The sequence below is a fragment of the Rhinoraja longicauda genome, chromosome 13, assembly GCF_053455715.1.
Source record: "Rhinoraja longicauda isolate Sanriku21f chromosome 13, sRhiLon1.1, whole genome shotgun sequence".
NCBI lineage: Eukaryota > Metazoa > Chordata > Chondrichthyes > Rajiformes > Arhynchobatidae > Rhinoraja > Rhinoraja longicauda.
Window position 1 is genome coordinate 50,603,444 of NC_135965.1, and position 24,630 is coordinate 50,628,073.

The 24,630-nt window shown below is 41.9% G+C and overlaps 1 protein-coding gene and 1 non-coding gene across 2 annotated transcripts in view; one reads left to right on the top strand and one right to left on the bottom strand.

The window, feature by feature from the left end:
• Positions 1-24,630, bottom strand: part of naaladl2 (N-acetylated alpha-linked acidic dipeptidase like 2) — a 624,478-nt gene that overhangs the window by 135,141 nt on the left and 464,707 nt on the right. The window contains exon 12 of the mRNA XM_078410100.1: positions 7,410-7,541. Within this exon, the coding sequence (XP_078266226.1) occupies positions 7,410-7,541 (132 nt within the window). The remainder of the gene's footprint in view (positions 1-7,409; positions 7,542-24,630) is intronic.
• Positions 5,620-5,703, top strand: trnal-caa (transfer RNA leucine (anticodon CAA)). Its single transcript has one exon. It is a non-coding gene; the product is annotated as a tRNA-Leu (tRNA).

Below are 24,630 nucleotides of genomic sequence, written 5' to 3' on the forward strand. Positions count from 1 at the left end.
TTATTCTTTCAAACAAATAAATGTCTTTAATTCCATCCAAGCATTATAATGACAAGAATTTATTTGAAAAATCTGTGACATTGATCAATTGTTTGATAAAATCAAAGTAATTTAATTTAGTTTAATTTCGAAATAGATCATGGAAACAGGCCCTTCGGCCCACCAGAGATCACCCATACCCTAGTTCTATCCTACATACTGGGGACAATTTGCAGAAGCCAATTTGGAATGTGAGAGGAAACATGAGCACACAGAGAAAACCCATGTGATCACACGGAGAACAGGCAAACTCCATACAGACAGCACTCATAGTCAGGATTGAACCCGGGAACTGGTGCTGGAAGGCAGCAACTCCACCACTGCGCCACAGTGACGCCCTAATTTCTTTCGGTTTTATTGACAGGAATTGCAACTAGCGTTAACCTTGAAGAACAAATTACAAAACACGCAATTTCTGTTGCAAAATGTAATTACGTGGCAATAAAGCTGGCATGTGTACAATGAAGCCCAGTGCAATAAAAATACTGGTGTACATAGATGAGGCCCTGATGGTTTGTGTAACATCTCTGATTGAAATTTTGTAAGATCTCATTCAAGCATGTCTCTGAAGTCATGCAGCCAAAAAGTATACATAGAAAACTAAATCTTTCTGCATCAATTTCTGCAGACCTTCACAACTGTTACAGAAAATTCATCCTCACTTGCCTGTCGTGTGAATATTGAATTCCCTTTGTCACTAAATGTCTTCTTAAGGCGATCCTGATAATGCATCTGGTCTGATAGTCTTGGATGCTCAATATTTAACTATTTGTTTTAATGAATTTGCTTGTTCATTAACTGCACATGAACATGTCCTACAGAGGTCGATTCAGAAGGACACCAACATTATGCAGTTGAGATAACCCAACTTTAATCATTAATGGTCTTGCATGACCTTTGGTTTCGGGTTCAAAATTTGTAACTTTCCACAATCTCCAAAATTGCTAGATTAAACTGGTGCGACAATCTTTCTACTAACTCTGACTAAAATATCATTTGTCTTGTGTAGTGCCAAGAGTTACACCAAAGTGGTGCACGTAATCAAGCATCTCCATTAATGAGACTACTTTCTAACTTTTCAAGCTGGTTTTGTCTTGAACAGGTGCATTTTCCACAGAAACCCACACCCCATCCTGGCCACACTCCCATTTCACTCCGACCGTCGGGAAGAAGATATACAAGTCTGAAAACTGTGACCGCCAGTTTGTAGAATAGCTTCTTCCCACTTAGATCCATGGTCTATTTTGTTTATTATATATTATCTGCATGTATTTGTGTGCAGCCTGTTATACCCCTACAAGTAAGAATTTCATTGTTCTGTTGTCAGTCGATATGACTCTTTCCATTGCCCTGAATTTCAGAAAATTGTTTTCCCTGAAGAACAATTCCATCAATTCTACAGAGCAATTGTTCTGGGTGTCCTAGTGCATCAGTCACTGAAAGGAAGCATGCAGGTAAAGCAGGCAGTGAAGAAAGCCAATGGAATGTTGGCCTTCATAACAAGAGGAGTTGAGTATAGGAGCAAAGAGGTCCTTCTGCAGTTGTACAGGGCCCTAGTGAGACCGCACCTGGAATACTGTGTGCAGTTTTGGTCTCCAAATTTGAGGAAGGATATTCTTGCTATTGAGGGCGTGCAGCGTAGGTTTACTAGGTTAATTCCCGGAATGGCGGGACTTTCATATGTTGAAAAACTGGAGCGACTAGGCTTGTATACACTGGAATTTAGAAGGATGAGAGGAAATCTTATCGAAACGTATAAGATTATTAAGGGGTTGGACACGTTAGAGGCAGGAAACATGTTCCCAATGTTGGGGGAGTCCAGAACAAGGGGCCACAGTTTAAGAATAAGGGGTAGGCCATTTAGAACTGAGATGAGGAAAACCTTTTTCAGTCAGAGAGTTGTGAATCTGTGGAATTCTCTGCCTCACAAGGCAGTGGAGACCAATTCTCTGAATGCATTCAAGAGAGAGCTGGATAGAGCTCTTAAGGATAGCGGAGTCAGGGGGTATGGGGAGAAGGCAGGAACGGGGTACTGATTGAAAATGATCAGCCATGATCACATTGAATGGCGGTCGGTGCTGGCTCGAAGGGCCGAATGGCCTCCTCCTGCACCTATTGTCTATTGTCTATAATTCCAGGATTCCTGTGCTTTATCGAATAAGCTAGAGCTCCTGACCTAGCCAGATTGGATCTGAGGTACTATTCTGCCCTATTCTTTCTTTAGTAGCTATAATTTTAAGAGGATGTTGCTTGGATTTACAAGGATGTTGCCAGGACTCGAGGGCCTGAGCTATACGGAGAGGTTAGGAAGGCTGAGACAGAGGTTTAAAGTAAGATGGGAAAGATTTAATTGGAAAACGAGGGATAAACCTTTTCACAGAGAGGGTGGTGGAATGAGCTGCCAGAGGAGGTAGTTGAAGCAGGTACTATAACAGCATTTAAAAGGCATTTGTATAGGCACATGGCAAGATTTGGAGGGATACGGGCCAAACTCAGGGAGGCGGAACAATGTAGATGGAGCATGGGCAAGTTGGGCCAAGGTGTATGGTCCTGTATGACCAATATTCCACATACCACCTTTTACTTCTCTGATCTTCCGTCTTGCCAGTTTAAGTCTGCACTGTAAGTTTATTGTGAAATTACAGATCTATTCTGCCATGACTATACAGTTCCATGACTTAATTGTATCAAGTAGCTACTGTTTGTTCCTTGTTATCAGTGTAATATATACATCCCTGCAGGTTCCTCGACACTAATGAAGTAACATGCAGAGCAATGCACAGGAAACATGGGAAGCACAAAGCCTTTGATTTCTCCTAGAGTTGCATCTTTTTTTTCAAAATCGGTTGGAGTGCAAGTTACAAAATTATTTTTACTTTATAAAGAAACTAACTCAGATTCAAATTGAACCGACGCAATCAAGGAAGCTTCATAAGTGACGATTACTTAAACTCTCTGCTCTGCTTTTACGATTTCAAAGTTTGGGAATTTGAGCAATTGTTCCTCATCCTGTTCTTTTTACAAGCTCTGTCATGCTGCAAGAGATGGAAGAAATCTACACACAGGACATCCTCAGTGGTTTTCTCTTACATCTTTAAAGACTCAAAGCTAAGACCAAGGTGCAGGAAAGACCTGTCATTAGGCACACTATCAAATTGCCTTGGAGTCACCAGCAACTACAGGTGCTGGTTTACAAAAAAAGACACAAAGTGCTGAAGTAACTCAGCAGGTCTGGCAGCATCTCTGAAGAACATGAATAGGTGACATATTTGATCGGGTCCATTCTTCACACTCAACAGTCAGTGCATTGAGTGTCAGAGTCAGGAAGTCATGCTAAAACGTTATAGGACTTTGATTAGGGCACTTTTGGAGTATTGTGTGTCGTTCTATCGTGACGCCCTATTACACTATTGTTGATGCTTTGGGAGAAGGTGCAGAAAAGGATAACCAGAATGTTGCCAGATTAGAGAGTATTAGCAATAAGGAGAGCTTGGTCAAACATGGATTGTTTTCTCTGGAGTGAAGGAGGCTGAGGGGAAAACCAATAGAAGCATATAAGATTAATAGAAGTTAAACGAGTACTTTGGTTCTGTCTTCACTAAGGAAGACACAAACAATCTCCCAGAAATACTAGGGGACCGAGGATCTAGTGGGAGGGAGGAACTGAAGGGAATCCACATTAGTCAGGAAATAGTGTTAGGTAAACTGTTAGGACTGAAGGCAGATAAATCCCCAGGACCTGATGGTCTGCATCCCAGAGTACTCAAGGAGGTGGTCCTAGAAACCGTGGATGCATTGGTGATCATTTTCCAATGTTCTCTCAACTCTGGATCAGTTCCTGTGGACTGGAAGGTAGTTAATGTAACTCCACTTTTTAAGAAAGGAGGGAGAGAGAAAACGGGGAATTATAGACCAGTTAACCTTACATCGGTAGTGGGGAAGATGCTGGAGTCGATTGTTAACGATGTTATAGCAGTGCATTTGGAAAGCAGTGACAGGATTGGCATGGATTTATGAAGGGGAAATCATGCTTGACTAATCCTCTGGAATTTTTTGAGAATGTAACAAGTAGAAAAGATAAGGGAGAGCCAGTTGATGTGGTGCATCTGGACTTTCAAAAAGCCTTTGACAAGGCCCACACAAGAGATTAGTGTGCAAAATTAGAGCATATGGTATTGGGGGTAGGGTATTAACATGGATAGAACACTGGTTGGCAGACAGGAAGCAAAGAGTAGGAATTAACAGGTCTTTTTCAGAATGGCAGGCAGTGACTAGTGGGGTGCCGCAAAGCTCGGTGCTGGGACCCCAGTTATTTAAAATATATATTAACGATTTAGGCGAGGGAATTAAATGTGACATTTCCAAGTTTGCGGATGGCACAAAGCTGGATGGCAGTGTGAACTGCGAGGAGGATGCTATGAGGCTGCAGGATGACTTGGATAGGTTGTGTGAGTGGGCAGATGCATGGCAGATGCAGTATAATATGGATAAATGTGAGGTTGTCCACTTTGGTGGCAAGAACAGGAAGGCAGATTATTATCTGAATGGTGTCAGGTTAGGAAAAGGGGAGGTACAACAAGACCAGGGTGTGCTTGTACATCAGTCACTGAAAGTAAGCATGCAGGTACATCAGGTAGTGAAGAAAGCTAATGACATGTTGGCCTTCATTACGAGAGGATTTGAGTTTAGGAGCAAGGAGATCCTACTGCAGTTGTACAGGGCCCTGGTGAGACCACAGCTGGAGTATTGTGTGCAATTTTGGTCTCCTAATTTGAGGAAGCACATTATTGCTATTGAGGGAGTGCAGCGTATGTTCACCAGGTTAATTCCCGGGATGGCGGGATGGCGGATGAAAGAATCGGTTGTCTGGGCTTGTATTCACTGGAAATTAGGAGGACCAGTGGGGATCTTATAGAAACATATAAAATTCTTAAAGGATTGGACAGGCTAGATGCAGGAAAAATGTTCTTGATGTTGGGGAGTCCAGAACCAGGGGTCACAGTTTAAAAATAAGGGGTAGGCTATTTAGGACTGAGATGAGGAAACGTTTTTTCACACAAAGAGTTGTGAATATGTGAAATTCTCTGCCACAGAAGGCAGTGGAGGCCAATTCATTGGATGTTTTCAAGAGAGAGTTAGATTTAGCTCTTAGGGCTAAAGGAATTGAGGGATATGTGGAAAAACCAGGAATAGGGTACTGATTTTAGATGATCAGCCATGATCATATTGAATGGCGGTGTTGACTCGAAGGGCCGAATGGCCTACTCCTGCAGCTATTCTTGTATGTTTTCTATGTTTTTATATTTCTAATGAGGCATAGGTCGGGTAGACAGTCAGAACCTTTATCCCAGGATGGAAATGTCGAAAACTAGAGGGCATGGCTTTAAGGTGAGAGGAGCAAAGTTTAAAATAACATGTGGGGGAATATGAGTCACGTCCAGGCACTAGAGATTGTAGGAAGTTGTAATGATGACGTCACAACTTCACATAAAGTTCTAGCCTCTACAGAAGAAATTGTAGACGCCTCTTACCGGCTCCTCTACCGGTAAGAGGTATCTACGATTTCTTCTGTAGAGGCTGGTCAGGATGGCCGAGTGGTCTCAGGCGCCAGACTCAAGTTCTGGTCTGCGACTGGAGGCGTGGGTTCGAATCCCACTTCTGACACCATGTAGGAAGTTGTAATGCCGACAAGTCGCTTAACTTCACATAAAGTTCTTTATTGGCCATAAGCATTGGAAACTGCAGAGAAAGAGTCCCACGGTCTCAAGCATCTCGATTGTTCTAATATCTTATCAATAAAGCTACATCCAGGCATGAGCAAAACACATACCACAGGATGTCAGTCTGAGGACCCGGCCTGGATCAGGAATATAGTGACTCATCTACAGAGATTAGTTTAACTTGGCATCATGGTTGGCATGGATTCTGTGGGCTGAAAGGCCTGTACCGATGCTGTCCTGTTCTATGGACTCTGATGTCTCACAGACCTAATGAGCCAGTAAATCGTTCCTCAAAATTTTGCAGTCATTTCCAGCTATTTAAAATGTAGTTATTCAAAGAAGACATGTAGGAAAATAACTGCAGATGCTGGTACAAATCGAAGGTATTTATTCACAAAATGCTGGAGTAACTCAGCAGGTCAGGCAGCATCTCAGGAGAGAAGGAATTCCTTCTCTCCTGAGATGCTGCCTGACCTGCTGAGTTACTCCAGCATTTTGTGAATAAATATTCAAAGAAGACAATCAATTAAAAATGCATTTGTTGTAATAAATTCCTCTGTGAATGGCAAGCTACACCAAAGTATTTTTTTTTAAACTGCTGAGTTGCACTGGCTTGTGACTGATATTTCATTCAACCATTTGCAAATGAATTTGAGTTAAATGCTGAAACTGATCAATACCACTTAAAATAAGCATAATCTGTGTCCTTATCGTTGATAATACTGAAAGCAAAAATACTCCCTCATACATTAACCAACGAGCCCACTTCCGAAGGACGGTTTTTTTGCAATTTGTGAAACCTGCTTCTCCAGTCATTCTGCAGTTTATCCACTTCACCCTGGGATTAGTCTTGTTGATCATTTATGAACCCTTTCGAAATGCAAGTTTCTCTTGTAACACAGTAATCAAATTAGCATAAATAATTTCAAATGAAGTTTCATCGGTGTATTATAAAGCCACAGAAGAACTCCTGAGATTTATATTCACATGTTCCAGCATTATATCTTAACAAGCTATTACCTTTTAAAATTAGCCTCATTGTTAGAACACTGAAATTGATGAACAGTAATTTCAGGTTTCTTTCAAGATCTGCCTGTGTTAATTCAATTTGTTTTATATGATTATCTCCCACATTTGGTTGAAATATATGGAGTATATTACAATGATTAGGTTTGCATTTTAGTTGTTTTTGTCTGCTGGATGGCTTGGCCAGTCCATTAGTCTTTTGCATCTCCTTGTTGCCACGTTGGTTTCCCCTTATTTTCTGCAACTAGTAATTTATATCATTTTAATATCATTTTTGTGCAGCTGAAATGACAGCAATTTAAAAAAGGAAATCGGTTTAATAAGAAAGCAAGCAAAAGAAAAATGAGTGAAATTAGTACTTTAAAAACCATCCAGGAAACGAAACAATAATGGAAAAGCAGATAAATGTATGAAGGAAATAAGGGATGCCTAATAAAAAGAGAAATAAAATTGCAAATACGTAAAAGAGAGAAAGAAATGAAATAGCTCTCCTTGTAGTTTGACCACTTTCACAAAATATCTGATGTAATGCTACTATTCAACAATATTTTACTGATTAAAACAAACAGATCATCAATAAATTAATATAAACATCATTTTGGGCACCTCAGTAAAGGGACATACCATGTTGATAATATCCGTTGCGAGTTGCCAGAGCGATGGAGATGCTACAGTATTCAGGCTTCCATTTCCCACAACAGGTTTGAATAGGTTGATGTAAGCCACAGCATTATTCTGCAGAACAAGTTCCATCTCCTGAAAAACAGAAATATGCCTGCTGCATTAGGTTCACGTTTGTTATTGTCATGTGTATAGAGGTACAATGCAATACTTTGTTTTGCATGTAATCCAATCAGATCAGATATGCTATGCAAAAATACAATTAAGTTAAACACAAGTAAAATAGATAGAGCACAGCGGAAGATAGTGAGTGCAGAATAACTGATAAATAAATAATGATCATTTTATTTCCATGTTTCTAGAAAAAGAACAAGGCATACATTTACGCTGTAGCTTCTACGATGTTTCCAGATTATCCCATTGTGCTTTGTGGCCAATGGAGTACTTCTGAACGCTAGTCGCTAGCGTGATTCCCGGAATGGCGGGGCTGTCATATGTTGAAAGACTGGAGCGACTAGGCTTGTATACACTGGAATTTAGAAGGATGAGAGGAGATCTTATCGAAACGTAAAAGATTATTAAGGGGTTGGACACGTTAGAGACAGGAAACATGTTCCCAATGTTGGGGGAGTCCAGAACAAGGGGCCACAGTTTAAGAATAAGGGGTAGGCCATTTAGAACTGAGATGAGGAAAAACTTTTTCAGTCATAGAGTTGTGAATCTGTGGAATTCTCTGCCTCAGAAGGCAGTGGAGGCCAATTCTCTGAATGCATTCAAGAGAGAGCTAGATAGAGCTCTTAAGGATAGCGGAGTCAGGGGGTATGGGGAGAAGGCAGGAACGGGGTACTGATTGAGAATGATCAGCCATGATCACATTGAATGGCGGTGCTGGCTCGAAGGGCCGAAGGGCCGAATGGCCTCCTCCTGCACCTATTATCTATGGTCTATTGTGATATAGTAAACAGCACACAGTTTGTTCAAATGGGTCTCCCTTAAATACCTATCTGGCAAGGTCCAAATAATGGGTCAGGCCTTGCTGATAGTAGCAAGCCGCATGTTCTCATTCATAACTTTCATAGTACTTATACACATGCGCGTGTTCAGCACGTTTGCGCAGGGGTAGAGTTGCTGCATTACAGCGCCAGAGACCCGGGTTCGATCCTGATTGTCTGTGATTGTCTGTATGGAATTTGTATGTTCTCCCCGTGACCTTGGTGGATTTTCTCTGGGATCTCCAGTTTCCTCCCACACTCCAAAGACGAACAGGTTTGTAAGTTAATTGGCTTGGTATAATTGTAAATTGTCCCTAGTGTTGTAGGATAGCGTTAGAAACATAGAAACATAGAAAATAGGTGCAGGAATAGGCCATTCGGCCCTTCGAGCCTGCACCGCCATTCAATATGATCATGGCTGATCATCCAGCTCAGTAACCTGTACCTGCCTTCTCTCCATACCCCCTGATCCCTTTAGCAAAAAGGGCCAAATCTAACTCCCTCTTAAATATAGCCAATGAACTGGCCTCAACTACCTTCTGTGGCAGAGAATTCCACAGACTCACCACTCTCTGTGTGAAGAAATGTTTTCTCATCTCGGTCCTAAAAGACTTCCCCCTTATCCTTAAGCTGTGCCCCTGGTTCTGGACTCCCCCAACATCGGGAACAATCTTCCCACATCTAGCCTCTCCAACCCCTTAAGAATTTTAATATGTTTCTATAAGATCCCCCCTCAGTCTTCTAAATTCCAGCGAGTACAAGCCTAGTCTATCCAGTCTTTCTTCATATGAAAGTCCCGCCATCCCAGGGATCAATCTAGTGAACCTTCTCTGTACTCCCTCTAAGGCAAGAACGTCTTTCCTCTGATTAGGAGCCCAAAACCGCACACAATACTCCAGGTGCGGTCTCACCAAGGCCCTGTACAACTGCAGTAGAACCTCCCTGCTCCTAAACTCAAATCCTCTTGCTATGAATGCCAACATACCATTCGCTTTCTTCACTGCCTGCTGCACCTGCACGCTTGCTTTCAATGACTGGTGCACCATGACACCCAGGTCACGTTGCATCTCCCCTTCTCCTAATCGGTCACCATTCAGGTAATACTCTGCTTTCCTGTTCTTGCCGCCAAAGTGGATAACCTCACATTTATCCACATTATATTGCATCTGCCATGCATTTGCCCACTCGCCTAATCTATCCAAGTCACCCTGCAGCCTCCTAGCATCCTCCTCGCGGCTAACACTGCCACCCAGCTTCGTGTCATCCGCAAACTTAGAGATGTTGCATTCAATTCCCTCGTCCAAATCATTAATATACACTGTAAATAACTGGGGTCCCAGCACTGAGCTTTGCGGTACCCCACTAGTCACTGCCTGCCATTCCGAAAAGGACCCGTTTATTCCTACTCTTTGCTTCCTGTCCGCCAACCAATTTTCAATCCACCTCAACACTGAACCCTCAATACCGTGTGCTTTAAGTTTGTACACCAATCTCCTATGTGGGACCTTGTCGAAGGCCTTCTGAAAGTCCAGATATAACACATCGACTGGTTCTCCCTTATCCACTCTACTAGTTACATCCTCGAAAAATTCTATAAGATTCGTCAGACATGATTTGCCTTTTGTAAATCCATGCTGACTTTGTCCGATGATTAGTGTGCGGGGATCGCTGGTATGCGGGGGCTTGGTGGGCCGAAGGGCCTGTTTTTGCACTGTACCTCCAAACTAAACTAACACACGTTTACCTAGTAGCTAGGCTTCATACAACAGAGTACCTTCACCTGGATAGCCAGAAGCTCTGTCAGAAAAATACCTATAATAATGAATTGACAGCCAGTTAAGCCATGTTATCTTAAGAAGAGTCCCGACTCGAAACATCACATATCCATATTCTCCAGGGATGCTGCCTGACCCACTGAGTTACTCCATGGCCCTTTGTGCCTTTCCTATGGCCGCACTTGGTTGGCTGTCAAACATCTCAAGACCTTTCATTTTTTTAAATATCCCAGAAATCATCTAAAATCTATGGGAATATTAAGCTATTTTTAAAATGTTGTTAGACACAAACAGCTGGAGTAACTCAGCCGATCAGGCAGCATCTCTAGAGAAAAGAAATAGATGACATTTCGGGTCAAGACCCTTCTTTAGACTGAGAGTCATGGGAAAGGAAACGAGAGATAGAGACAGTGATGTAGAAAGATAGAGAACAAATGGATGAAAGGTATGCAAAAAAAGTGATGATAATATAGGCCATTATTAGCTGTGTACTAGGTGAGAACGAGTACAGACAATGAGACGCAAAAAGACGACTTTGTAACGTTGTATGTTGTAACGTTTTAAACTAAAAAACCTCCTAATAATAAAAATATTTTATCACCCTCAATAAACAAATATAATTGGCCAACAATTTATCCTTGCTCCTTATCGGTGTTCCCATGCCGGTGGTGACTCTGCACTGGTTCAGCAGGTCGACTGCCCACTGTAGTGCCTAGGGTTAAACTCTGAAGCCCGTGGGATGTCCGAGGCTGTGGTGCGATCAGGAAAATTCTACCAAAGAGCAACCAATAATTCCGGGCCTTTGCATTTGCTTGGGAGTCCCTCACTTCCTAACACCTTTGGAGAAAATGCTTGATCTGAAGAAGGTTCCTGACTCGAAACATCACCTATCCATGTTCTCCAGAGATGCTCCTTGGCCCACTGAGTTACTCCAACACTTTGTGTCCATCTTCAGCCCATTCATGCCTCCCTGCTGTGATTGAGGGATAAATATTTTGGCCAATGCACAAAGAATAACCTGTTTGTTTTCTTGAAATCATGTACATCGACCTGAGAGAGCATCAGTTACATTTTCTTTTACTAGGGGGATACCATTGCTAAAATTATTGACATTGTTCCCTTACTCCAAACAAGGCCGCTAATGTAGACATCAGGCATAACATAAAATACACACTAGGATATTGAAATACCCACTCTCTATTGTAAACCTTGAATGGAATATTTTCTTGGTGCTTTAATTTCCTCTGTTTTCTAATACATGTTATATATTATATGAATAAAACTGTCAGTCAGTCTCATCTCAGTGGATTCCACTGCAATCAACACATGCCTTTAGAGAAAACAGGCTGAGGTTAATTACTTCGTTGGAACTCAAAAGATTAATAAAGGCTGACACGATGAAGGTAACTGAGCAAGATAATATCATCAGGTAGAATGAGAAAGAAATTGCATGAATATTTATTTTTTCTTTATGTTCAATCCCTGACGTGTAATTAAAGGTTCACACAGACTGGCCTACATCTAAAGACCAGTAACTTTTTTTTAAATCTGCTAAAATGCAACATGCGAGCTCGTAGCTGGGGAGATTACAATCACAAGCACAACTGGGCAAAGGAATCAAGTCTTATGTACGTGGATTTTCAGTGACACCCAAGTTTTGGATTTCTGCAGGCCACTGACTCCATGCCGACCTGTTAACACAAGTTCTATGTTATCCCACTTGCTATTGAGGGCGTGCAGCGTAGGTTCACTAGGTTAATTCCCGGAATGGCGTGACTGTCATATGTTGAAAGACTGCAGCGACTAGGCTTGTATACACTGGAATTTAGAAGGATGAGAGGGGATCTTATCAAAACATATAAGATTATTAAGGGGTTGGACACGTTAGATGCAGGAAACATGTTCCCAATGTTGGGGGAGTCCAGAACAAGGGGCCACAGTTTAAGAATAAAGGGTAGGCCATTTAGAACGGAGATGAGGAAAAACTTTTTCAGTCAGAGAGTTGTAAATCTGTGGAATTCTCTGCCTCAGAAGGCAGTGGAGGCCAGTTCTCTGAATGCATTCAAGAGAGAGCTGGATAGAGCTCTTAAGGATAGCGGAGTCAGGGGGTATGGGGAGAGGGCAGGAACAGGGTACTGATTGAGAATGATCAGCCATGATCACATTGAATGGTGGTGCTGGCTCAAAGCGCCGAATGGCCTCCTCCTGCACCTATTGTCTATTGTCTATTGTCATCCGCTCCCGACACATCTGAGGCAATTTACGGAGGTAGACACAAAATGCTGGAGTAACTCAGCGGGTCAGGCAGCATCTCAGGAGAGAAGGAAAGGGTGATGTTTCGGGTCGAGACCCTTCTTCAGACTGAATTTACGGAGGTCAATGAACCTACAAACCTGCACGTTTTGGGATGTAGGGGGTAACCGGAGCAACCAAGGCTTTGCAGAGTGAACGTGCAAACTCCACACAGACCACATCTGAGGTCAGGATCAAAACTGAGACTACCACTGTGGGGCAGCAGCTCTACCAGCTGTGCCACTGTGCTGCCCTCTAAAACCAATGCCAATTAGCTTTGCTGTAACAGGATATATTAAGTTCATGTGCACAAACATCTTGTCCATCACATACTGTTTTATATATTTTCTGTTTTGCATGGTGTAAAAATAAAATATAGTAATTGGATAATAAGACTGCAGATGTCTTTCCCTGTCAGTATTGTCACTGAGTTGCTCATAAGGCAAGAAGAACATTTTTGGGGATTTTCAAAATAATTTTAAGTACATCATTGTTCAAGTTGTTTTAATTGAAAGAGTGAAACTATTTAACGTGAAGTGCATTCCTCTGAATCTCCTCTGTGCATCTAAACTGCATTGTAAAGTAGAAGTTAAAAAACATCAAGGCCATTGACTACATTTCTAGTCAAAGTGTTCCTAAAACAGTAAACAACTGTAAAAGTTATGTAGCATTCTACTTTTTAACAGAAATGCAACTGAAACCCTTAAGGAATTAAACCTCCTCTCGTCTAAAAAAATCCCTGTCAGATTGAGTTTAGCCTCTGGGCGATGAGTCTTTGGCAGGTTACTTATTAAAACTTGAACAACAGCAATTCTCCGACAACATGCTTCCCTGGTGCTGCATAGAAGTGAAGTCATGCCAGATAATGTAAATCAGCAGCCAGTGAGGGCAGGGAAGATTGGTCAAGAACCTGCTGGCAGAAGGGCTTTGCGGGTATCTTGAGCTTAGATTGACTGCTCGTAGAGATTTAGTGAGAAATATCTTTCTCTTTTCAGACTCAATGAAGTCCTTGAGCCCATCACTCCACACGTTGTTTAAATGAAAGATTCATAGATTAAACAAACAGGACTCCGAAACCAGATGCAAAACACCAGATTGGAAGAAACATTTTGGAATCATTCAGCTACATGCCAATACATATCAACACAAAATGGACGGTGGCCACATTTAAAAATTAATTATTCGCAAAATAGTAAAACTCAAATGGATAGCTCGCTGCAGGTAATTTGAGTTATTGGTCGATCATGTTAAAGTTGGCAGCATTGCAAAGTTTGAATGGTTATTAATTCAAATAATCGGAAGTGTTTCATATTGCTGGCAAAATATATTTCCCTCCTGTCTCCAAAAATAGCTTTCAGTAGCTCATCAACTACTCTGGTCTTTGGTGAAACAAAATTGGCAAATTATTACTGCATTATTGTCACTAATGGCTGCAAATCTGTTTCAAACATATTTTAAAATTCCTAAAAGATTTTGCTGATTTAAAGCAGATTTCATAGAGTATTTTACCATTTAAAAATATTGAAGTGGGCATTTATAAAATGTAAGTAAAATATTTGTGGAAGTGTGGCGGCTCCCGAGGGTCGGGCCATACCACTCACGACCCCTCGGCACGGGAATGGGTCGAGCCAAGGAGGCGGACTTCGGCCGGGAGTATAAAGGTCAAGGACCGCATGACTCTCATTCCCTTTTGGAGTTCCAGTGATACAGTAAACACGCTTTCGTTAACCTTGCCTACTTGTCGTTATTTTGGCCTACTTGGCCCACTACAGAAGCATATTTAATAGACAAAAGACGATAGATAATAGGTGCAGGAGTAGGCCATTCGGCCCTTCGAGCCAACACCGCCATTCCCCGTGATCATGGCTGATCATCCACAATCAGTACCCCGTTCCTGCCTTCTCCCCATATCCCTTGACTCCGCTATCATTAAGAGCTCTGTCTAACTCTCTCTTGAAAGCGTCCAGGGAATTGGCCTCCACTGCCTTCTGAGGCAGAGAATTCCACAGATTCACAACTCCCTGAGTGAAAAAGTTTTTCCTCATCTCTGTTCTAAATGGCCTACCCCTTATTCTTAAACTGTGGCCCCTGGTTCGGGACTCCCCCAACATCGGGAACATGTTTCCTGCCTCTAGCGTGTCCAATTCCTTAATAATCTTATATGTTTCAATAAGATCCCCTCTTATCCTTCTAAATTCCAGAGTATACAAGCCCACTCGCTCCAGTCTTTCAACATACAACAGTCCCGCCATTCCGGGAATTAACCTCGTCAACCCCCTCTGCACTCCGTCAATAGTAAGAATGTCCTTCCTCAAGTTTGGAGACCAAAATTGCACACAATATCTCCAGGTGCGGTCTCACTAGGGCCCTGTACAACTGCAGAAGGACCTCTTTGCTCCTATACTCAACTCTTCTTGTTATGAAGGCCAACATTCCATTGGCTTTCTTCACTGCCTGCTGTACCTGCATGCTTCCTTTCAGTGACTGATGAACTAGGACACCCAGATCTCGTTGTACGTCCCCTTTTCCTAACTTGACACCATTCAGATAATAATCTGCATTCCTGTTCTTACCACCAAACTGGATAACCTCACATTTATCCACATCAAACTGCATCTGCCATGCATCCGCCCACTCACACAACCTGTCCAAGTCACCCTGCATCCTCATATTAATAATCAGAAGGGAATTGCATGGATAGATAATAGATAAATATGTGCAGACCCCAGGGTCTGGGCAAGGGAGAGAGACACCAATACGGAAGATTTCTCAGAGCTAGAACAGTAACCTGGGCCAAACAACTTTCTTTCATGCTGTGTTACAGAATAAATCACGGTTATTTACAAGAAACTGAATTCATTACTTATGTAACTTTAAGTTCAGAGTTGCCCTTCTGATTTACGATAGCAAAAAAACAGTAGTCGTCATAAAGAGAAAGCCTCAAGGACTTAACTTGGCAAAGAATGTAAGATGTAGAAGTTAGAGTCTCCCATATGGCCCCTCTTTCCTGATCCACCACTCAATAAAATCATGGCTCATTTTTTCTGGGACTAACCATTTACCCTTTGATTTCCTTGTACATTATGAAATAGCGCAGGATCCACAGGTAGCTCCTTCCGAGTGGGAAAGGGATGGAGAAATGAAGTTACAGCCTATTTGAAGCTCAGGGTCAACTCTCTCGACTAGAAAGTAATGTGCACTTTAAAACGTTCCCCCAATCTCCATTTGGTTTCTCCAGTGTAGAGGGACTATATTGTAAGCACTGAATGCAAAACACTAAATTGGAATAAGTCCAAGTGAATCACTGCTTCTGCTCGTGGGAAGCGATGAGGTTAAAGACCAGGTATTGCATGTCCTGCTGAAGATAGGGAACAAGCACTGAAAAGATACGTGGTTGGAGGTGATGGATGTGTGGACCAGGGATCATAAAGAGAACAATCCCTTGCTAGTAGGTCATAGAGTCATAGAGTGATACTGTATGGAAACAGGCCCTTCGGCCCAACTTGCCCACAACGGCCAACAATGTCCCAGCTACACTAGTCCCACTTGCCTGCGCTTGGTCCATATCCCTCCAAACCTGTCCTATCCATGCACCTGTCTGTTTCTTAAATAATGGGATAGTCCCAGCCGCAACTACCTCCTCTGGCAGCTTGTTCCATACACCTACCACCCTTTGTGTGAAAAGGTTACCCCTCGGATTCCTATTAAATCTTTTCCCCTTCACCTTGAACCTATGTCCTCTGGTCCTCGATTCCCCTACTCTGGGCAAGAGACTCTGTGCATCTACCCAATCTATTCCTCTCATGATTTTGTACACCTCTATAAGATCTCCCCTCATCCTCCTGCGCTCCATGGAATAGAGACCCAGCCTACTCAACCTCTCCCTATAGCTCACACCCTCTAGTCCTGGCAACATCCTCATAAATGTTTTCTGAACCCTTTCAAGCTTGACAACATCTTTCCTATAACATGGTGCCCAGAATTGACCACAATATTCTAAATGCGGTCTCACCAACGTCTTATACAATTGCAACATGACCTCCCAACTTCTATACTGTCCATTCTGGTCCTATACAGTCAACGGTCCGTTGTGCAGTTTCAAGTGATTTGGGAGTAATTGCCAGACTGTGTATCTGTTATTTTGTGAAGAGCTCTGCTGAAGTGCTCACCGTGACGATGGTAATTGCCATGTGGTTGACAGCAAAGAGGAAAGCTCCAGGCTGTATGGACATGTAGTTATCTGCAAATAACCCGGAGAAGTGTAAGGTGATTTTATGTGGGGAGTGGGACAATGCAATGAAATGCACAATAAATGAGAGGGCCTGCGGCTCTTTGGAAAGCAGATCAGAATAGATAGTTAAAGGTAGCAGGGGAGGGCAATATAGCACTTAAAAGGGCATGTGGGATGCCTTCATCTATCAACTGGATATAGTTGAACCACACCTCTTGTATTGTGTCCAGTTCTAGTCATCACATTACACACAAGAAAGATGGATTCGTTTCAACAGGCAAATCACCACAAAACAATGTCTACTAAATCCCCCATATTCTCTGTAAGGAGAAGCAAACCAATATCAGTGCCCTCTTTCAGCCCAACATCCCCAGTGATGAGAACTACTTACACTCACTTCAGCAGGTTATATTGTTCATGTGCTTGACATTCAAAACAGAACCCTATTTCCCTCAATTAGAAGATATTAGCTGTAAAGCTGTACAAACTTAGATTGTTTTCTTTGAAGGGGCACAGATAGGATGGATGGTCAGAATCTTTTTCTCAAAATATCAACTACTGGAGGTCTTAGCTTTAAAATGAGAGGGAGAAAGTTTAAAATGTGCAGGACAACCTTTTAGTTTCAGTTTAGTTTATTGTCACGTGAAAAACATTCGTTGCGTGTGAACCAGGCAGCAGAAAGACAATACATGATTACAATCCAGCCATTTATAGTGTGTATCATGTGATAAGGGAATGACGTTTAGTGCAAGGTAAAGCCAGTAAAGTCCGATCAAAGATAGTGCGAATGAATGAAGGGCGAGGGGCGTTGGTGAAATGCGCTGCCAGGAGGGTGGTGGAAGCAAACATGATAGTGACATTCAGGAGGCTTTTAGACAAGCACATAGTTACATAACGAATGGAGGGATATGGATCATGTACAGGCAGAAGGAATTAGGTTAATTTGGCATCATGTTTGGCACAGACGTCGTGGGCCAAAGATCCTGTTCTTGTGCTATATTGTTCTATGTTCAAAATGTTGAAAGAGTTAGGAGGGAAGATGGGTCTGGTGATAGAAGGCGCAAAGGATGGCCTGTAGCATGTTTGGCTGTAGCATGTCAGTCCAGGTAGAAAGTGGGGACAGGGGACAACTCTCATGCTTGTTCAATCTACAAATGGATGAGTGCGAAGGAGCAAATGAGACATATTTGAGGGCTCTCTCTCCTGTGTTGGAGGAGAAGCCATTTAAGAGATAGGAAGATATCTCAGAGGCACCTAGTGCAGAAAGACTTGGTAACTGGAGACCATTGATGGAGTCAGAGGAAATGGGAGAATGTAATGCATTCCTACAGAGTAAAAGGTTTGGGGAAGTATTGTTGAGATAACGGTGGGAGTCTCCGGGTTTGTGAAGGATATTTGTCACCGACCTATCCCCTGGATGGAGAGAGATCCAGAAAGGGAAGTGTCAGAGATGGACCATGTGAAGGTGAGAGCAGGGGGAGAACTGACAGCAAAAGCAATTATATTTAATCATGCTGTATGTGTGCAAGAGGCAGCATCCATACAGTTGTCAATATATCAGAAAACAGGTTTAAGGGTCTTTGACCGGAAATCTCAACTGTTCCTCTTTCCACAGATGCTGTCAGACATGCTGAGTGTTTCCACCATTTCCTGTTTTTATTTGCGATTACCAGCGTCTGCAATTTTAAAAAATGTTCATAGATCCAAACTAGATTGTTTCTCCTGGTTGATTTCTTAACATACAGTTCTGGAAAACCGAAGTGTATTCGTCCTCTACATTATTACTATTAAATTTCTTTGCCTGTTCTATGAAGATTGAACACTTCTACATTATATGCTACTCTACTGTCTTCATTAGAACCATATGCTGAATTACCACCATTACTTGGGTGGTTTGAGACAATTTCTACCGATGTTTTCTGGCTTACTTCAATTATTTATCTCCACCTAAACTTATTTGACTTGTTTTTCCAAGCTAAATTTCTTACAGTTTTTTTTATCCCATCCTTTAGTTTCACAGCTACTTGCTCCCTTTTCCAATTTGACTATTTTCTCTAAAAAAATTACATGAATTTCCATGCTTTGACTTATCTCTGTGGTGCACAAACCGTGCAAGATTATTTTCATTAGATGCACTGAGAAACTGCAGGAATCTCCATTGAAAGTTGTCTAGATAATATCATACATGCTGCAAAAGCTCTCTTCAAGCTCATTCAACCAAAATATGTTTTTCATTTTCCTTCACTGCTGGATGTTAAGAGGTGATCCTGCTTTATCATGTATTAAATCTTTGAGATGCTCCCTTTAATGGAACTCACTGAATAAACAAGCAGAGGTTGAAATCCCAATTTTCACTCAAATACAAACTCGTAATGACCTGTCAGCCTATGAACAGGGTCCAATCACACCAACATCGAATGGTTGCAGCCCTTGTTAAGGAGTGTATCTTTGTTCTTCTAAGCCAATTTGATCTTGAGGTAATTTTACTGCTGACAATATTGAGTTCTAAAAGTCCACAGAAAGCAATTTTTTCAGGGTTTATATGACAGGAAGGATATGCATCACTTGGAAATCTGCAAAGGGCAGTGAATGCTCTGAGGGATGATCTCAATCATGCAGAATTCATAAGAAACTGACTGCTGGATAGGTTATGAGCTAAATTGATTCTCTTCAAACCTGAATGAAGTTGTAATTTTTTTCAGCAGAAATAAATTAAAAACAATTTTTTGACTCCATGGATCATCCACATGCATAAATATTCATTAAGGAAATATTTTCATGACACCACAACTGTGCATGGGGACATTAAAGGGGCTATTTAGCTCTCATGTTCACCCTCGAATGTTGTGTAAACCTTATTCCACCCAGTGAATCACTTGAGAAAAGACTTGCCAACAAAAAGTGTGCAGAGGCTGACATTGTTGTTTTTGGAGAAGTGGAGGGTGAAGCAGAGGCCTTAATGGACTGTGACAGAAAGGCCACAGTCTGAAGGAACAGATTTGAGGAGTTTCAGCTTTGGTGCAACATGCAACAATTAAAGTTCAAACCGAATGAGGTTCACTGGATGGGTCATGTGATCACTGATTACAAGAGAGGGCTTGGACAATTAGAGGATTGGACACATTAGAGGCAGGAAACATGTTCCCAATGTTGGGGGAGTCCAGAACAAGGGGCCACAGTTTAAGAATAAGGGGTAGGCCATTTAGAACGGAGATGAAGAAGAACTTTTTCAGTCAGAGAGTGGTGAAGGTGTGGAATTCTCTGCCTCAGAAGGCAGTGGAGGCCAGTTCGTTGGATGCTTTCAAGAGAGAGCTGGATAGAGCTCTTAAGGATAGCGGAGTGAGGGGGTATGGGGAGAAGGTAGGAACGGGGTACTGATTGAGAGTGATCAGCCATGATCGCATTGAATGGCGGTGCTGGCTCGAAGGGCTGAATGGTCTACTCCTGCACCTATTGTCTATTGTCTATTGTAAACCAGACCAGCCAAGGTGAGCACAGTGAAGCGACTGCCAAGTCCAACCGATAGTACTGGAATCTAATGTTTCAGAGGATTTGTGAACTACTTAAGAAATTCCTCTCCCATTTGCATGAGGAATGTGAACCATTGAGATAACTGACAAAGAAAGATATTAAGTGTCGTTGGAAAGACATTCAACAGCAAACAAACCAATAAATCAAAGTACTATTCACAGCAGATGACAGAAAAATGCCAACAAGCAGAGTGCTCAGATTGGGATCAAAAATGGCCAACTAGTTGTGCATGCAAAGCAGAGTTCGACCAGATGCTGTGTCACCCCACACTGAATTTGTAAAGGAAAACTCTCCATTTTGAGAACTAGGCTTGAGTTGAGTGGTCCATGAACTACCCAAGAGAGGCAGATACCTAGTACAAGGCAGAGACGGTCACAACCTTCTTTGAATGACTGTGACGAAGAATCTTCTGCAAGCATGAAAGGGACTAATAAATACATTTACAGATATACAATTCAGAAAATGTTACCTCCCAGCCAGTAAGATGTACAGACGCACTGGGCTGTGTGTATCTTCCTCTGCACAGAATTAGAGCAAATGAATATATTGAAGGATCTGCCTGTAGCTAAGCCATTGATGAGGTACTCCAGTTGATACAATGCTGCAAGGGTTGATAGGATTGTCAAAGAAGCAGCAGGGGCTCCCACTTAGTTCTGCCCTAACTTGAACATTCAAAGATAAATTCAGGATTTTTGATGGATTGCTTTACCAAATCTACGAGAGAGAAATTTGAGAGTCCATAACACTGATCAAATCTGGGAGGAAATAATGAATGCAGAATGCAGAAAGGTATCACTTGAAAATGTAATGTTGGCAGATCTATGGAGGCAAGGCAAAAGAAGAAGAAGCCTGTGTGTAAAAAGTGAGGTCTTGAATAAAACTAGAGTTTGCTCAGGAACTCATGTTTGTTCACAGGTTTGAACATACAGCATCTCAGTTAAAGTTGGACCCAACATTGTCACACATTTGATGGGGATGACATGGTAACGATTGTGAAAAAACAGAGGATGCTGTAAAAAACAGCCGAGTTACTTCTCACAGATATTTACTTCAGTTTCTTGTCACACAGGAACACGTCAGCCCTAACCCTGAGCCTGATGAACCAATGAACCAGAAAAAATCTGCCATTAGCTTCAAGGTTGCTCGAGTCTAACGTTCCAGTTGAAGGGAAAGGAAGCTCCCTTTCACACCAACAATTAAGGTAGTGGAAAGTTACAATAATTAATATGGATCACAATCCAGATCTCACGAAGAGGGAGGAACAGACATAATCTATTGACATAATTCAGGAAAGCAAAGGAAAGCTAACAAAGGCTGCACCATTATATTTGCTGCAGAATAAGAACACCACATCTCAAAATGCAAAAAAAAAGTGACAATCAGGGCTGGGAGAACTGTTCACTGTTTAAAATAACTTGGGAAATTTGTGCCGATGTGGATTGAATTGGAAATATGTGTTTAACTTTTCTCCTGAAAGTACAGCAGATTAAGATAAAAAAAGATGTGAGATTACATGGGTAATAATTCATGAAAATGTATTTGGGTTCAGTAGAACAATTAGGTAGCCAGAGCTCTCTCTTGCCTCTCTTTTTGCCCTTTTTAAGTATATTCCTTCATTCCCTATTCCCTGTTCCAGGGATTCTCTTGATCCCAGATGCTTGTACCTACCGTCTCCTTTTTTGCTGATGAAACTACTACAGTTTTGTTTGGCCAAAAACACAACGGCAGGTTATTTATTAGAATGGATTTAATTTCCATTGCAGAGTTATAAAACTCATTATGAACATAATCTTGCAGCACGCAAGAATATATCCTTAAAATCCAACAGCTGTGGCTTGTTGTCAAGAATGAAATGAGGCTGTACAATCATTTTTGATTAAAATAGGTAACGTATGTCTCTCTCTCTCTCGGCTTCTATACTGCTAAGATCTAATAGGGTCATTGCTGAAAAGAATATGTAAGAAAATAACTGCAGATGCTGGTACAAATCGAAGGTATTTATTCACAAAATGCTGGAGTAACTCAGCAGGTCAGGCAGCATCTCAGGAGAAGGAATGGGTGATGTTTCGGGTCGAGACCCTTCTTCAGACTGATGTCAGGGGGGCGGGACAAAGGAAGGATATAGGTGGAGACAGGAAGATAGAGGGAGAACTGGGAAGGGGGAGGGGAAGAGAGGGACAGAGGAACTATCTAAAGTTGGAGAAGTCAATGTTCATACCGCTGGGCTGCAAGCTGCCCAAGCAAAATATGAGGTGCTGTTCCTCCAATTTCCGGTGGGCCTCACTATGGCACTGGAGGAGGCCCATGACAGAAAGGTCAGACTGGGAATGGGAGGGGGAGTTGAAGTGCTCAGCCACCGGGAGATCAGGTTGGCTAAGGCGGACTGAGCGAAGGTGTGGAGCGAAACGATCGCCGAGCATGCGTTTGGTTTCGCTGATGTAAAAAATATAATCATTAAAAACTATTTCTTTCAAAAAAGAAGCCTTTGCACCATCTCTTTCAATCTCTATCATCAATCTTTGATCCTTGAAAGCCTTCCATATAACGTCTTAGTGCAAAACCATCAACCTTCCCTTCAGACAAGTTCACCGGAGGAGAGAATATGCATAAAAGCAAGAAAATATTAATGAATATGATGTCGAAAGACAACGCTCCTTCCAATTTCTTGCACTATGTGTGAAAATGAGAATCTCCACTCTTGATCTCAGGATACAGTAAAGCAGATCATGGACGGCAAGAGGCCTATTTAATTTAAAAGCAGATCAAATTTGAAACTGTAAAAGCAACTATTAACCTTTTCTAGGCACTGACAAATCCCAAGTCTCACTTGCTCATCTCACCCTAATAAATTATTGTTTTCCAATTTACACAATAGCCTCAACAGGATAATCAGCTCCCAGCTCATTGTAATGTTAATTAAAGGTGGCTCTGACACTGAATCTGAATTAACGAATGAAATATTTCTAACTTGTCATTAATGCAGAATGATACTCTCAAACATTAAAAGAAAGACATTATTTACAACACAATAATGTAAATTGTATATTTAAAAACAAAAGGTAGCAGAAAGTAATTACATGGCCATAATCTAATCAAAGGAACAGAAGGCATCATAAACAACAAGAGCAGAACTCAAGGAGTTTAATGAAACTCATCAGTATACTATAATTAGATCACAGTCATGAATTTAGTCTTCCTATCTATTATTATTTGGAATAAATGCTGGACATTTTAGCTCTCTGTAGTTAGGCTTGATGTTTTTACGCCCTTCAGTGGCTGAAAGCTAAGATCACGAAAGGGAAGATGCTGGAGTCAATTATTAAAGAGGTAATAACGGCGCATTTGCACAGCAGTAAAAGGATTGGTCCAAGTCAGCATGGATTTATACAGGGGAAATCCTGCTTGACTAATCTTCTGGAATTGTTTGAGGATGTGACAAGTAAAATGGATGTTCTTTAGTAACGTCAGTTTCTTTGTTGAACGCTTCTTTGTTAAGGCGCATATTGCGATCAAAAGCCCTTGAACAATTGGTTGGGCAGAAAGCCAAACTGTAAGAAAGTGGATGTAGTGTATCTGGACTTTCAGAAAGCCTTTTTTCCTCCCTTTTTTGATGCATTTTTTGTATCATCTTGTAATGAAATGGCATTTGATGGAGCTTCCTTTTATTTGTTGTGACTATGCCTTTGCATTTTTAGTACTTTCTTGCACTTTATGTGTGCGACTCAATTTTGACGTACACATAACCACTGGTGTGACAAACAGAATGAGGATCCCTTTCCCTTGTGCCACATATGAAGGTCACATGATCTGTTCTATTGTGACTTCATAGTTGCTGAGGCGATTGCATTGTGAAATTTGTTGTTCATCTGGTGAAGAGCAGTTGTGCTTTCTCACTCACTAGTGAGCAAGATACCTTTGTCCTCGGGCTGATTGCATTCTCCCTCAAAGCCACAATCTGATTTCCACCAAAGGCCTACCCTTGAGATGGTGCATGCAGGGGCTAGAGAAACTACTGGCATGTGTCCTTCTCCTACACAATATAAGGCCAAGTCTGAAGAAGGGTCTCAACCCGAAACGTCATCCATTCCTTCTCTCCAGAGATGCTCCCTGTCCCGCTGAGTTACTCCAGCATTTTATGTCTATCTTCAGTAAGTCATAGGCCTGGACAGCGGCGCAGTGGTCGTGATGCTACCTCTACCAGAGACTGGATTTAATCCCGACTACGGGTGCTGTCTGTGCGAAGTTTGTACCTTCTCCCTGTGACCCCGTCGATTTCCTCCAGCTGTTCCGGTTTCCTCCCACATCCCTAAAGACGTGCAGGTTTGTAGGTTAATTGGCCCTCTGTAAATTTCCCCTAGTGTGTTTGACATAGTATACGGTCGGTGCGGTCTTGGTGGGACGAA